The sequence below is a fragment of the Schistocerca nitens genome, chromosome 2 (assembly GCF_023898315.1).
Source record: "Schistocerca nitens isolate TAMUIC-IGC-003100 chromosome 2, iqSchNite1.1, whole genome shotgun sequence".
Classification (NCBI taxonomy): Eukaryota; Metazoa; Arthropoda; class Insecta; order Orthoptera; family Acrididae; genus Schistocerca; species Schistocerca nitens.
The window spans coordinates 870,692,172-870,707,543 of NC_064615.1; the positions used below are offsets into that span (position 1 = coordinate 870,692,172).

The window sequence follows — 15,372 nt, forward strand, 5'->3', positions numbered from 1 at the left end:
AGTTCTCATCCTTAATGACTGCTGAGCTCACTCTCCAGATCAGAGCTTGTGTCAAGTAATATTTTATGAACATATTTTAGTATCAATGTTACATCACTGATTCACCTAATGGACTAATAGGTCATACAAAATTTCAAGTGCTGATACGGAGGAATGTTTTTGCAGAAGCTACCAGCTCATTTTGCAGCATCAAAGAGTTCCGATACAATTTTAATGTTCAAGACAATATTTTCACGACTTCAACTGCTTGATCCTCTTGTGAAAAATATAACCTAGCACAGGGTCTGGAGAAAACCCAGCCTATACCGGTCTAAGAAGTTGGATGCAATGTGATATAAATGATGAGCCAACAACTGGTTGCTCTGAAATCGTATAGGTGATAAATTCTGCATCCATTAATGAACTGAATTGGTTTTCAACAGAAGAAGTTGACAACTGGATCAACAACGACAAGAAATTTAGCAATCACAGAAGAGCTGACAAACAATGTGATATTAAAAAGTGTTTTCAGCACACCGGAGGTACTAAAAACCGAGCGTCATACAGGGAGCACCAGAAACTGAGACCAATGATAAAGAAACGTTTACAATTCAAATCTCTTAGGCTGAGTCTTCTAAAGATTTAAACACTTTTCCGAAATTCGCTGAGCGCAGCCAACAATACAATGTTTCTGAAGTTATGAATCTGAATAATTTTGTCAAAAAAAGAACTCAACACAAGAAACAAATTAGTATTCCTGCAATGTTCCAGAAGGCTCAGACAAAAGTTTCAGCTAAACAATCAGTCGTAGGGATCAGTCCAACATCATCCACACCATTAACAATGTCAGATATCTCTGTTGTTCCTGAAGACAGTGATTCCAAGTAAACTGCACCAAATTCTTGGAAACAATCTTTATAAATCAGCTTGTTCTCCATCTTTTCAAATCAATGTTGGTTATTTTGTTTTGTGACAGGCATACAGAAAATTTTTGATGTTTATTGAACTTCTCTAAACACTCTTAAACTGATTTAACTAAGCAGTGAAGTATTTGACTTTTTATTGCTTATAGTGTGCATTTTTAATGAATAAATGTTACCTGTCTTTGGGTGTTAAAACTATAGGTTTTGCTTATATTCTTTTTTTAAACTAGGTTTTTAAAAATGACCTTGATAATCTTGCACTGACAGATACCATAGCATGCTGGATCTGTACTGATATTGATTAGTAGAAGAACCATTATCTGCAATGAGTAGATAAATAAAATATGAAGATAAATAAATAATTAAATGATGAACAGTTGTTTTGAAATTACAAAAGATTTTAGATGTAACAATGTTATGAAAAGGAAAGTTGCTACTCACCATACAGCGGAGATGCTGAGTTGCAGATAGGTACAACAAAAAGACTCTCACAATTAAAGCTTTCAGTCATTAAGGCCTTCGACAACAATAGACGACAAGACACACATACACAGGGGTACGCACTCACACAAACGCGACTCGCACACATAACTGCAGTCTCAGGTGTGTGTGTGTGGTCTGTTGCTGACGAAGGCCTTAATGGCCGAAATCTTTAATTATGAGTGTCTTTTTGCTGCACCTATCTGCGACTCAGCATCTCCGCTATATGGTGAGTAGCAACTGTTACTTTCCATCCCGGATTTCCATTGTTTAAAAGATTTTAGATGTTACATGAATGATAACTCGAAATGCCGTTATATTCAAGTACTTTTTATTAAGATGTTATTTTCTGGTCTATGAGCTTATTTTGGCTCCATGGCCGTTATCAAGCTACTTCCGTAACACCTCGTTAATGCTGTCACTGTCTAATACCTTGTAGTTTTGTGTATCATAGGTGTAGCATACATGAAAGTCTCATAGCTTCAATTGAAGCTGACTAACATAGCTTTCAAACGTACGGAAAATATTAAGTAAGTCTTAGCAAATATCGCTCAGCAACGAATTCTACTGCTGAGACATTGCTTATCTAGAGAATAACAATTTTGTTTGCATTACATCTATGATACACAGCAGAGAAAAGTATTAGACAGCGACAGTGTTAACGATATGTTATAGTAATAGCTTGATAATAATCATGAAGCAGAAATAAACCTGTAGCACCAGAGAACAGCAAAAAGTCTTGGGTATTAATAATCGCTTCAGATGTATTTTAGTCATTTATTACTGTACCACTACTGGTTTTGTGGCAATAAAGCCACATCTTCAGGTGATATAAGATTAAAACATTTGAGCGGAAAAGCTCGAAATCTTTTTTCCCCAACATTCGTTGTCTGTCAAATACAAAACACAACTAAAAGACGGTATGTCATGGATAAAAACTGCCAAATTCCAATACAGTGGATGGGTCCAAAACAAACTGTATCATAGTGATCGCTTGGCCAACCTATATGGAACCACATACAAGGAACACGTCCGCGTGCCCTGTCGTGGCTGTGGTTGCCCACTTACAAGGTTGTTTGTTTAGCAAAAAGTCTTCGAATACAGCAGCATTTGGGCTTAATATACATATAATGTCCTTATAAGACAACTACCATGCTGCAGATCCAGAAGAATTCAAAATGATTTTAGATATAGTAACATACAGTGCACTTACCCTTCAACCATTTCAGTAAATCTTTCATTAGCTTCTGCCGTCCAAGAGCCTCCAACTGGGGCAATACCAAATAAACTGCATTGTGCACACAACATAGGTACTGATTTAATGTCATCTGGTAAACTCCGCAACCTGCAAGGTTACCAACAACATTACTGATGTTTATGTTAAGTTTCCAACACCAGGCACACAGAGTTTGCACCACAAAACAGAAAGGACGAATAACAGAGTAAGACCACAATTATTCTTCATTCATCAAAGTGCTTCAGTACCCAGACCATAAACTACAGTTGTTAGAAAATGATTGCAAAATGCAAAAGTAATACCCAAGTCAATACTCATTGCAAGAATTAGTTCTGAGTACAAGTAAATGTTACATAAAAATTTGAATTGACAAAAGATTCATTAATGTTTGACTATGCCACATGTCATTAAAGTCAGTCACAACAATCTACAATGGCATGTAATTTGTTTCTACAGTGGCTATTTACTACTTCATCCCTTTCCATGCTGCACTTTGTCCACACTGGGCACAGATTTTAACTGTCCATCATTTCCTGCTGGAATGACCCCCACCCCCTCCTTTTTTTTTAACCATTTACATTCCAGCTTGAGTTTTCCGCCTGATTTATCAGCTGTTTTAGCAAAAGACGTGCAGGCTGTCAACCGAAGGTTAGTTTTTGGACCTACATTACTGTATCGCCCCCCCCCCCCCTCTCCCAAGTGCCTGCTTTTAGCTGCCTCCTACTCTGTCCATTGGGCTGACGCATAGTTGTTTAACTCCACTCTGTGTTTGTGTTCTCTAGTTTTGACTTGGGTGCGTATGACTCCAGCTGTTCTTTGCACCCTAAAGCAAAACAAAACAAAATCAAAGGGAGGAAAATGGGGGGGGAGGAGAGGGAGTGGAAGGAGGGGGGATGGGGAGGGAGGGAGGGAGGGAGAGAGAGGGGGGAGAGAGAGGGGGGAGAGGGGGAGAGAGGGGGGAGAGGGGGAGAGAGGGGGGAGAGAGAGGGAGGGAGAGCAGTGAATGAGGCAGCTTTTCTCTGTATCTCTTGTATTCACCTCTTACTCACTACTTGTAAATAAGTTTCGCTATTATTTCTTATGAACTTGAATTGCAGAAACTTTTGCCTGTAGAAAAACAATGACTCATATCCATAATATATACTGAAAAGGAGGAAGAGAGGCCATACTTAAATAAGTTTTCTTTGATATATCATCGTAAATATTATCAATTTAAAATCAGAGATTTCTTGTACTTACACTGCATTAAATGAAACTTTAATCTGAAAGGTTACGGCATTCAGTACACAAGATTGTAAGGGAACAAAATCCTCCTGAGCTTTGAAAATGTGATCAAAAAGTAACGGCAAGTTTTGTTTTCCCTAAAGAATCTTCACAAGAATTTAAGGAAAAGATAGATTGCCACTAACCATGAATATGACACATTAAGTTGCAGACAGGCACAACAAAAAGACACTTGCACATGTATAAATGTCTTTGTGCCTCTCTGCAACTTAACATGTCACATTTATGGTAAGTAGAAACCTGTCTTTTCCTTATATCGAATAATGGAAAATACAGGATGGAATGTAACACTATTCACACACACACACACACACACACACACACACACACACACACACACAACTGCAGTCTAAGGTAACTGTGGCCACATTCAAATTCTTTATATTTTAATCAGGAGTTTCCATTGTTAAAGAATCTTTATTTATTCATTAACAACAACTTTGTCCCATTCAAAGTAATCCCCCTCAGATATAATACGCTCGTGCCAGCACTTTTTCCATTCTTGGAAAAACTCCTCGAATTCACTTTTCATTGTGGTGTTCAGCTCCTCCAGTGAGTATTTTTTATGTTGTCAATGGTGGCAAAATAATGTCTTTTCATGGTTCTCTCCAGCATAGGGAATAGAAAGAAGTCGCAGGGGGCCATGTTTGATGAATACGGTGGCTGGGGCAACATAATGGTTTTGTTTTTTACCAAAAAATCACGAACAAGCACTGAGGTGCAAGCGGGAGCAATATGCACTCATGAGAAATATGCACTCACAATAGTAATGGCTGTTTCTCCCACATCAAATCAGGTCACATGGTTACTGCATCACATGGTGAAGTGTAGGTGTTAGAATTTTCACTTTTACTTCTCACCAAATTAATCTGCACAATTTATCTAGTCAATGAATCTGCATAATTTATCTAATAATATTCTCGATGGCGATGAAGGCTCTATCTGTTTTGAAATACTGGAGGCACTTGGAAAAATGAAACTGTTCATGTGCAATATTATCAAACTCATAGATTCTGCCTTAACCGAATAAATAAAAGAATTGGAAATATTGTTCGATCTGGTTACCTGCATTTTAGAATTTAATGTACTACTGATGGTAAACTGCTACAAGATATAAGAAACACTCATAACTTTCAAGGAAGAAATAAATTATTTTGTGCGAAAATAAGGAGCTCAATGATTGAAGATGAGAAAAATTACTAGAAATTTACTTCTACTTACATGTTAGATGTAGGTATCCATCAAAAACAATTGTCCTAATATATGATTTCACACATTGGCACCTAACATACCAGTACCATATTTTGTCTTACTCGCTCTCATCATCATCAGTACCGATATTCACTCCCTCACTCTCACTTTCATTTCCATAATTTTTTTCATTCTCTTTCCACAGCCTGTCATTCTTGCTGCCATCCAGTGAATTCGATATGCAGCATTTCTTGAAACCTTTGATGACGGACCCTCATGATATGGAGGACCACGAAGCAAGAATCCACTCGCACAGAAAGGAAGGTATATGTGTCATAATCTTACCAGACAATGTAAGGGCATGGCCATCTTCCAGGAGCCAATCCGAACCCCCCCCCCAGAGGTTGTTCTCGAACAGCTTGTTTATGGCCACACGTAGCACCTACAATTTTTAAGTCGTTCCTCTGGATATTGCGACCAGATGTGTCTTATGTGCAGCAAGTTTGTCTTACTTCAGCAGTTAGATGTCCCTTAAAGATATCCAAAATTAGCATGACTTTCTTAACAAGCTGTGCCACATATCTAAGATTCCGAACAGTAAACAGCTAGGCAACTATCAGTTGTGTTATCATACAGCCCTTTTCTTGCCAGTGGAGCACCCTTGGGTTAAGTATTCTTTATGCATAGACTTCTCTTCAGAATGACGTAAGGGGTAACGTTCCCCAGTTTTTATGGGTATTCGTAGCATGCCTTGAGTTTGAGAAAGAAAAATTAAATGAAGTTATGATGTAGTTTTTTTCAATTCTCAAGTCAATTTTCTGATGAAAACAACTTTCACCAGTAATGAATAGGTCATACAAAAATGTTAACTGTTGTTAAGTTGCAATATGTGTTACCAGAATGTCATGGGAATGTTTGAATTACATCTAGGTAGTAACAAAAACTATAACTGAGAAACAGATAACATAAAATTATTTTTAATGTTTTTGTTCTGCTAAAAATATATATTTTTTGTAAGGGCTGTTTTGCTATCTCCTCCTCAAATGCTGGGTGACATGTTGCTTAGGAAACGATCAAGTCTTACAAAACGTCACCGATAAATGTAGTCATTAGTATTGTCTCCACAATGGTTATCTACAATTACAATGAGACTAAGCTTTCAATACACTGGTGTTACAGGCTTAAAAATTAACTCTTTGTGTGTACATGGCTATTTAAATCATCCTTAAAGCTCCCTAACCTCATTCCCTTTTCAACAAGTGAATCACTTTAGTCATATCGCCGCTCCTGTTCTTTCCACAGATGGAATAACATGGATGTTCTCATATCTTTCAGACAAATTTGCGTGTGCTTATAAAAACTTGTTTACTGTATTCTTTGAAGAGGTGAATTTCATTTGGTTTTCCATGTTTTATTTGTTTGGCATCACACCTCCACACTTTCGAAAGGATACTTTTACTCATAACTACAAAGAAGATTTATTTCGTGGACAACTGCAGTATTTTGAAGATAAACTGAGAAAAATTTTGCATTTAATCAGCAACCTGATACAGCTGGAATTTCACTTAGAAACATTTACCTTGATAAAGGCACCGTCTCCATATTGCCAAAGTCAATATAATGTACTTCTGCAGCAGGTTCCTTTGCACCATATTTCACAGAAACAGCACGTGCTCTATACCATCTCTTGTCCTCTGAATATTTCACAGCATAAATTTCACCTAAAGCCATTGAAATTTAAACAGTTTAATTCATAAAACAAACAATGAAACACAATCACAAAGTTTTGGAGCTGCACAAAAGAAGGGATCAGGAAAAAAATCAGTCTTGGAAAATAAAATTTATAGCCACCTTTACTCACAAGTAAAAGAAAAACTGAGAAACATCAAGCATTCAGTCATAGCTTTTATTCGCTTTTTTAGATGCACTACTACACAGTAACATTACAATGCCAGCTCAACAACAGTGAAATATGACAGCTTCATTAAATATATGATTAAACAGGACAGAGTTGATGGTATAAATAAAAGTTTCTGCGACAGTCACTTGCTTATTTTACCACAATGTGTTTCGATAGTTCACAACATCATTTTCAGGTGGAGAACTGTTTGTTTACAGGAACGGTGTTGAAGATAGTGTGAACCATTGAAATGCATAGTGGCAAAATAAACAACAGACTGACACAGATATTGTATTATTTGTATTGATCAACAGTCACAGTCCTCATCATGCTATCCCTTGGGGGCAAAATATTCATAGGTGGCAGTAAGTACAACAGTCAATGCTGGGAGCAACTAGGTTTTCTGTACTGACACCTTATAGTAATTTGTTATTTTCGTCTTTGGTTGCTCTTTTAACTATCACAGAATTAATAGTTTGTGTTTCTGGTAAAATGACATGTGTGAATCTAATTCATTACAAAATTTGATAGGTTATGCACCCAGGAAGAGGTTAGTGAAGTTTCCACATCTATCACAAACCGATAAATCATGATTGGTAATATTCACTTGGCATGAATTTTTATTGTCAGTACTCATGAGTTACCGTATTTCAAGTCTGCTCAACATGGATGGTATCTTTATGAGAAAAAGTCAAGATTTATCTGCTGAATTAAAAGAACGTATCTCAGATAGCTTTGTGTAGAAAATCGCTGTTTTATTTTTGAAAAGTGCACTGGTAATATAAATAATGATTAGAAATATATGATTAAAAATGTTTGAAAATATGAGAGATTTTGGGAAACAATTTCTCACATTGATAATTATATGAATAGTGTACAGAAAGTATTATCCCAAATACACTGCTCAAAAGAATTACGGGAACAAGACTTTGGGCATCTGCCATACTCCACTAAACAATAATTGAGGACTGGATATGTTACCAAATTATATCTTTATCTTCCAAAAATTAAGTACACAACAAAACATCATTAAAGCCTCAATCACTTCAAAAAGAACTGAACTGTCTGACAGGTGATGAAAATGAAGTAGAAAAATCCATCATCTTGGGTGCCTTTCTCTGGACATCCGAGAGTTTCAACAACGTGTTTGCCCTCCATGAGTGTTTATCACTGCCTGACACCAATTTGGTGTGCTCCATATAAGTCTACATAGGTTAGCCTGTGATATCCATTCGCATTCTTCAATGAGAGCCTGCGAGAGTTCTTGGATAGTTTGTGGTGGACCAGGATGGAAATACTTGGTGGAAAGAACATTATCTTTTCACAAAACACTATTGTAGAACCAACATTTACGACATCCTACAGACTGATTCTACTGCCTCCAACACCCATACCATCAAACAACTGTTAAGATAAAATAAAAAAGGTTGAAAATCACAAAGAGGCAGAAAGCCATCACTTTTACCTCGTGCCATTTGCGCATGGAGCAAAAAAGATAACAACAGTCAACATAACGAAGTACCCTCTGCCATGAACTGTACAGTGGAATGCAGAGTATGTACATAGATTTAAATGTACATTGTACACATTGTGTTCTCTGAGGATTAGGCTACTGCTGAGTAGATATAATTTATACTTACAATATCATGAGAAAGATAGGTTAGCACTTTCCATATAGAGGAGACACTAATTCACAGACAGGCACAATGAAAAGACTGCTATATATTTGAACTTTCGAGCAAAAGATCTTCTAAAGCAGAAAACACAAACACATACACACAAGCACAGCTCACACACAGGACTACTGTGTCTGACTACTGAGACTGGACTGTAAACAGCAACTGCATCTGATGGGAGAAGCAATCTTTCGTCTGTAGGGGTAATGATGAGAGTGGGGTGGAAGAGGAATGGATAGCAGGGTAGGTGTGGGGAAAGATACAGTGCTGCTTGTGGGAGCATGAAGGGATGTAGTGGGGTCAGGTGCAAAGTGCAGTCAGGACATTGGGGAGGGGAGGAATGAGTGGAAAAGGAGAGAAGGTGAAAAAGACTAGTGGGTGCATTGGTGGAATAGAAAGCTAAGTAGTGCTGAAGTGAGAGCAGAGAAGGGGATAGGTAGATGAAGGACAGGAACTAGCAAAGGTTGAGGTGGGTGGGGGGGGGGGGGGGCGGGCGGGGGGAGGTGTTAGGGGAATGTAGGACATATTGCAGACATAGAGTTCCTACCTGTGCAATTCAGAAAAGCTGGTATGGCAGGAGGGCCAAATGGCACAGGATGTGAAGAAGTCATTGAAGTAAACGAAGTTGTGTTGGGAAGCATATTTAGCAACTGGGTGGTTTCACAGGTTGCCCTGCATTTGATGGGATAGGAGATGCCGGTGACCAGACTGCAGTAGGCGGCGGTAGGAGGATGTGTGGGAGAGACTTGCATCTAGCTCTATTACAGGGATATGAGCCATGAGCCAAGGGGTTGAGAGCAGGGGTAGAATAGCAACGGTTAAGGATATTGCTTAGGTTCGGAGGATTATGGTGGAATACCACTGTTGGAGGGTGTGAAGGATATTGGGTAGGATATTCCGGACTGGAGGGCACAATGAGAGGTACCGGTAGTCAAAACCCTGGCAGAGAATGTAATTCTGTTGCTCCAGACCTGGTTGATACTGAGTCAAGGGGGGAGTGCTTCTTCATGACCTGACAGTGGACTGTGGTGACTGATTGGAGAGACAAGGCAGCGGAAATCTGTTTCTGGATAATATTGGGAGGGGAATTTTGATCTGTGAAAGAATCAGTGAGCCCTTGGTATATCTGGAAAGGGATACTACAGATGTGATGGCGATGGATGGGCAGGCTATATGGATGGGAGTTCTTGGTGTGGAATAGATTGCAGCTGTCGATGTGAAGGTATTTCTGGTGGTTAGTAGGTTTGATATGGATGGGGACGTACTGATGTAGTCATCCTTGAGGTGGAGGTCAACATCACGGTAGGTGGCTTGTTGGATTAAGGAGGACCAGGTGAAGCGAATGGAGGAGAAGGTGTTGAGGTCTGGAAGAATGAGCATAGGTTATCCTCACCATCAATCCACATCACGAAGATGTCATCAATGAATCTGAACCAAGCGAGGGGTTTAGAATTCTGGATGGTCTAGATTGCCCATGAATAGGTTCATGAGAATGGGGCCATGCAGGTGTCCATTGCTGTACCACAGATTTAGTGGTAGATGATGCCTTCGAAGGAGAAGTAATTGTAAGTGAGGATATAGTTGGGGATGGTGACGAGGAAGGAGGTCGTAGGTTTGGAGTCAGTCAGGCATTGGGAAAGGTAGTGTTCAACAGCAGCAAGGCCATGGGTATTACGGTTTTTAGTGTAAAGGGAGGAGGCGTCAATAGTGACATCAGGGTGCCACATGGTAAAGGAACAAGCACTATGGAGAGCCAGTGGAGGAAACCATCGATTGTCTTTTATAAAGGAGGATGGGTTATGGGAAATAGTTTGAAGGTGTTGGTCCATGAGAGCAGAGATACTCTCAGTAGAGGCATAGTAGCTAGCCACAATGTGGTGTCCTGGGTGGTTGGGTTTATGGACTTAGGTTTGGGATGGGCCTTAGGGCCTGAGAGACTGGAGATACTGTTCGATTTCTGGGTCAATGTGGCTGGGTTTATAGGTGGACAAACCTGGCAAATGGCAAAGTGCCTCCACCAGGTTATCCCTGCGATTCAAAACCACAAATGTGGAGCTTTCGTTGGCGGGTAAAATTTAGGTCAGGATTAGTTTTCAGGTGGTAGATGCAGTACTTCTGTGGATTTAAGTTTAGTTTTAATGTTGAGGGATTTAGAGAATGATGGTGAGATGAGGCTTGAGATTAAGAAATTCTGGAATGTTAACAAAGGGTGATTTGGGGGCAATGGGGGTGAATAACCATTGCAAAACTGAGTGAACTGAGTTCAACATTGGCTTTGGGTTGAATCTGCTTGATAGGACTGGTGGTGAAAAAGTATTTCCACTGAGAAGGTGATACTTCTGTGGGACTAAGACTTCTGGAGGAAAGATTTATGACTATCTTTTAGATCTGTATGCTTCTGTGTTCTGCATGGTGATGGGAGTGAGTTTCTGAGGGCATGGTAAATGTAGTAGGTCTGTGGGGTAGGCATTACTGTGCTTGTCTGCAACTCAACATCTCCTGTGTGTGGTAAGTAGCAGTCTATCCTTATCATAATATTATCATTATTCCATTCCGCATTTTCCATTGAATAATTCACATTTAATTTTAGGAGGTTGCCTGGAAATTGGTTTTATCTCTTGCCTCCGTGATACCTTCTCAATCTTACTGGAGACTGTCTCATGGAATGGGAGACATACTGCCAATCCCTAGTACTGCAGTTTCAACTTGGTGGGACCTTTCTGAAAATCTTGTCCAGATATTTTATAATAAAATTTTCCATAAAAATACATAAATATACCAAAACAATGTTCAATTTTCAATCATATAATTGTGTTAATTTTTATAATAGCCTGCTAAGCTTAATTAAATGGTTTAATTATAATTTACTAACCTTCAACAATTTCTGAAGGTTGATCAGGTCTAGACATTATGTGCCTAACCAAGGAATGATTCATGCTTTTGAAAGTGGATTTGTCTCTTTCCCTATGCACGAAGAAGCAGTGAGGATTTTTGATGTAACAAACGGTAACGGTCTCTTGACTTCCTGAGAAAAAAATTTATTTGATAATGAGTGGCACAATAATAAAGCAGTAAAATTACAGACACAAACAGGAATTCACATTGAAATTTTCAGTTTGCATGGAAAGATTACAACTATTTCCTTGTGGAGGTGACATTCAGTTACAAGCCAGTACCATAAAGTACATAGGATAACTAATAACTGATAATACACTACAATAAGTACACATCACTTTGTGCAACAATGCAAAACCAGATTTTAAATCTTTTTCCAAATCTGCTTGTGAAGTCAAAGTTTGATTTTATTGCCAGCATTAAGAGTATTGAAGATGCTCAACAGAGAACACTGACATACTAATCACTTGGTCAAGAATGGTAACTTAAGCAAAATGTCCATAGAAACTATGTAACACAACAAGTGTAAAGTAACTACCAAAACATCTGTAGCACTGCAATATAATTGTGTCCCACTGGTTTGTATAACCAACTAAAACTTATCCACTTCCTCACCATGTAACAAAATGCTACACATGGCCACTGTCTCTGGGGACTAATGCCTTAGCATCTGGAGGCAGTAGCCATGTGCTTGAGCTGTTGTTCTGTTAAAATGTGAGAGTTATGAACTTCTAAGGCATTAGCACTCAGAGATAGTGACCATGTGTACTCTTGTGAGATTGTGTGTGGGTCTTCTACTTCTGAAGAATGATATTATCTGAAAGTGGAAATATTTCTAGCGTTCTTTTTCACTTCTAGCATTCTCTTTAACTATGCCTGTCTCAAATCAATGCCTCTCTTTTACACTGAGCAGTAATGCATCCTTTCCATATTCTTGTGATTCCATCTTGGACTTTCAATTGTAGGAAAAGTACAGATGACATATATAGCACAATTAAACAAATATTTGGAGAAAAAGAACCAGCTGTATGAGCATCAAGAGCTCAGAAGGCAAGATAGTACTATATTCAGATCAGCTTCACAAGTGACTGACACCTAGTTGTTTACGGACAGAGTTACCATAGCAACTACTGATCTGGGAACAACTTTGGTCATGCCTGCTGTTTTGTAGATCACTGTCATATCATTCATAGGACAACAATGACAGCTGCTAACAGAAGTGTTTTAAGTCGTTCTTGTCATGAAGTTTGAATCTTTGTAGTGATCTTCCAAAAATAATATTCAAAAGAACATCTGTAGCTAATAGCAAAAGTGAGTAGAAAAAGGATAATGTTATTATCAGCCTGCAGGGAGAACTCAGCACTGCATGTTAAAAGGAACATAAAAAGGAATTCAGAATTAAACTGCATAGCTGTTGTTACTGGCATGAAGTGAATGAAGGTGAGAGGGAGGGTTGTGATATTGTGAGACGAATTTGACAGAGCACTAGATGATCTAAGTGGAAGCATGGTTCCTGCAGCAGATGACATAACTTAGGAAGCACTAAGATCCTTGGACAAGCTAACCATGAAATATCTGTCTCACCCAGTATGCAGGAGTTATGTAATAAGCAAAATAACCTTAGCCTTCAAGAAAAATATTACAACCATAACATCAAAGTAAGCTGGCACTGCTGACAGGTGCAGGTATTAATGAATCATCAGTTTAATGTGATGGCTGTAATATATTAAGATGAATTATCTACTGAAGGATGCAACAACTGGTAAAAATTGGTAAAAATTGATCAACTGCACACAGATTCATTGTGAAATTCGGGTGGTACATGGACTAAAAGCCATGTTGTGTACAGATGCAGTGAAATAGTGCCAACAATTTCACCAAGGCCGCACAGGCATTGGTGATCCTAATTGGGAAGGACGGCTATTGACATTGACTACAGATGACAAAGTCCCAACTGAGAACTGATTCACAGCAATCACAGATTTTCTGATGATGAGGACATTCACACAGCAGTTCTCAAATGGCTTTGTGACCAAAGAGTGGATGTCTATCACCAAGGAACTGAAAGGCTGGTAGAACATTCCAGCCATTATTTACAGAAACTTTCTGGTTATGTTAAAAATTAGTGTCATGTATCTGTGTTACTTCGAAGTGTAGTGCAGCATTCAATAAAAGTTACTTTGCCTGCCATAATAATGTGTCACTTATTTTTGAAATATCCTCCTACTTCCAATGCAGAGAACATTCTACAAGCATTCCAATGATTCTCTGTAGTTTGTACAGCATGACAGAGGAATCAGAAACACAAGTAGTTGTTAATAAAAAAATGACAATCAGGATGTGATGTCAAATTGGGTGAAACAAAGTCACTCAAGGTAAGACAGAAGTAAAGGTGAAGGAAATGGTGGTATTCGAAGAGAAATGGTTAACACTGGAGGCAAAGTGATATAAAAAGAATTTGTTAGGTATTTATATCCGCAAAGTAAGAGACTTCTGGTAAACTGCAATAATGCTGTGATTCAACTTTATAAGAAAGGAGAAGACAGAGATCACATCACAAGAGTTCTATGAACCTCCTCTCCATAATGCACAAAATGTTTTCAATAAAATTACCACCAGCTGCACAAGGGGGGGGGGGGATGTGACTTTGGAACTGATTACAGAACAACGAGTATGAAATGCTTCTATGTCTTTGATTCAAAGATTCTGAGGAGGGATTTGACTAACTTTTTACAAGATATGAACTGACAGCCTTTGAGAAACAAAGCCCTGATTGAAAATATGTAAGTATCCTGAAGAATATACACATCAGTGCTATAGCTTTCATTAGACTTCAGGGGACATGAGAGGGTCAGAATAGGATGAGGGTCAAGACAAGGAAATCCCCCGTTATCAAAACTAGTCTCAATTGTCCGAGAGGAAATTTTTATATCAATTCAATGGGAAAATGAAGGAATACATGCATTATATCTGCACCACCCAATTTTAACAAATTACAATTCAGTCCATGGGTCCACAATCAGGACAGGTTCAACCATGCATAACATGTAGAAAGAAGAAAAAAACACATACTACTCATTTACAAAATAAGAGCACGCTAATGTTCTGTCCTTAGGTCGTCAGTGAAATGGTCCTCACGGAAGGAGAGCAAGTTACATAATCTCAAACAGCTTATTTAAAATCAATACTAAAGTTGCCACATACATATGAATGTATAAACACTGTAGTGCACATGATTTTGTGACACCTATTTATAGAGATCACATTACTGCCATGAAGATGTGAAGATGACAGATTTTAAATGACAACTCACATTATTTGATGTTGTTAACAACATATACAACAATTAGTTCAACTACAAAAATTTATCAATGGGAGAATTGGCCATCAATAAAAATTTTACGCTTTTAGGAATGACATTGTATTATTTACCTCGAGTGCAGATTAATTTGAATGTAACAATTTAATACAACAAGGTTGGAAGTACTCCAGAAAATCAATTGTTGTAAAGTAAGCCTGACAATCATTTATAGAAACACACAACTTAACCAGAAGATGATCAGTATGTCACTCTTGGGAATATCTTGGTGTTTTAACACTGCTACTTGGCTGGAAACCTGAGAGCTTTTCATCACCTCTATATGCCAGGAGTGTCTACAGCAGTGGTGGATACAGAGAAACCTCAAGGATATCTTGAGCTACCTTCACTTTTACCATAATGTAAACTAGCTTCCTATTTGGCGAATAGTTCGTTTTTATAATACTACCTATCGAAGGTTCTCTGTACAAGAAAACAGTAGAGTATTC

At 38.4% G+C, this 15,372-nt stretch overlaps 1 protein-coding gene across 4 annotated transcripts in view; it reads right to left on the bottom strand.

The window, feature by feature from the left end:
* LOC126237147 (uncharacterized) overlaps positions 1–15,372 on the bottom strand; it is a 518,724-nt gene that overhangs the window by 165,806 nt on the left and 337,546 nt on the right. For all 4 annotated transcript variants that reach the window (XM_049946992.1, XM_049946991.1, XM_049946990.1 and 1 more), the window contains exons 9-11: positions 11,543–11,695; positions 6,674–6,815; positions 2,596–2,727 (exon numbers count right to left, since the gene is read on the bottom strand). In XM_049946992.1, the coding sequence (XP_049802949.1) occupies positions 2,596–2,727; positions 6,674–6,815; positions 11,543–11,695 (427 nt within the window). The remainder of the gene's footprint in view (positions 1–2,595; positions 2,728–6,673; positions 6,816–11,542; positions 11,696–15,372) is intronic.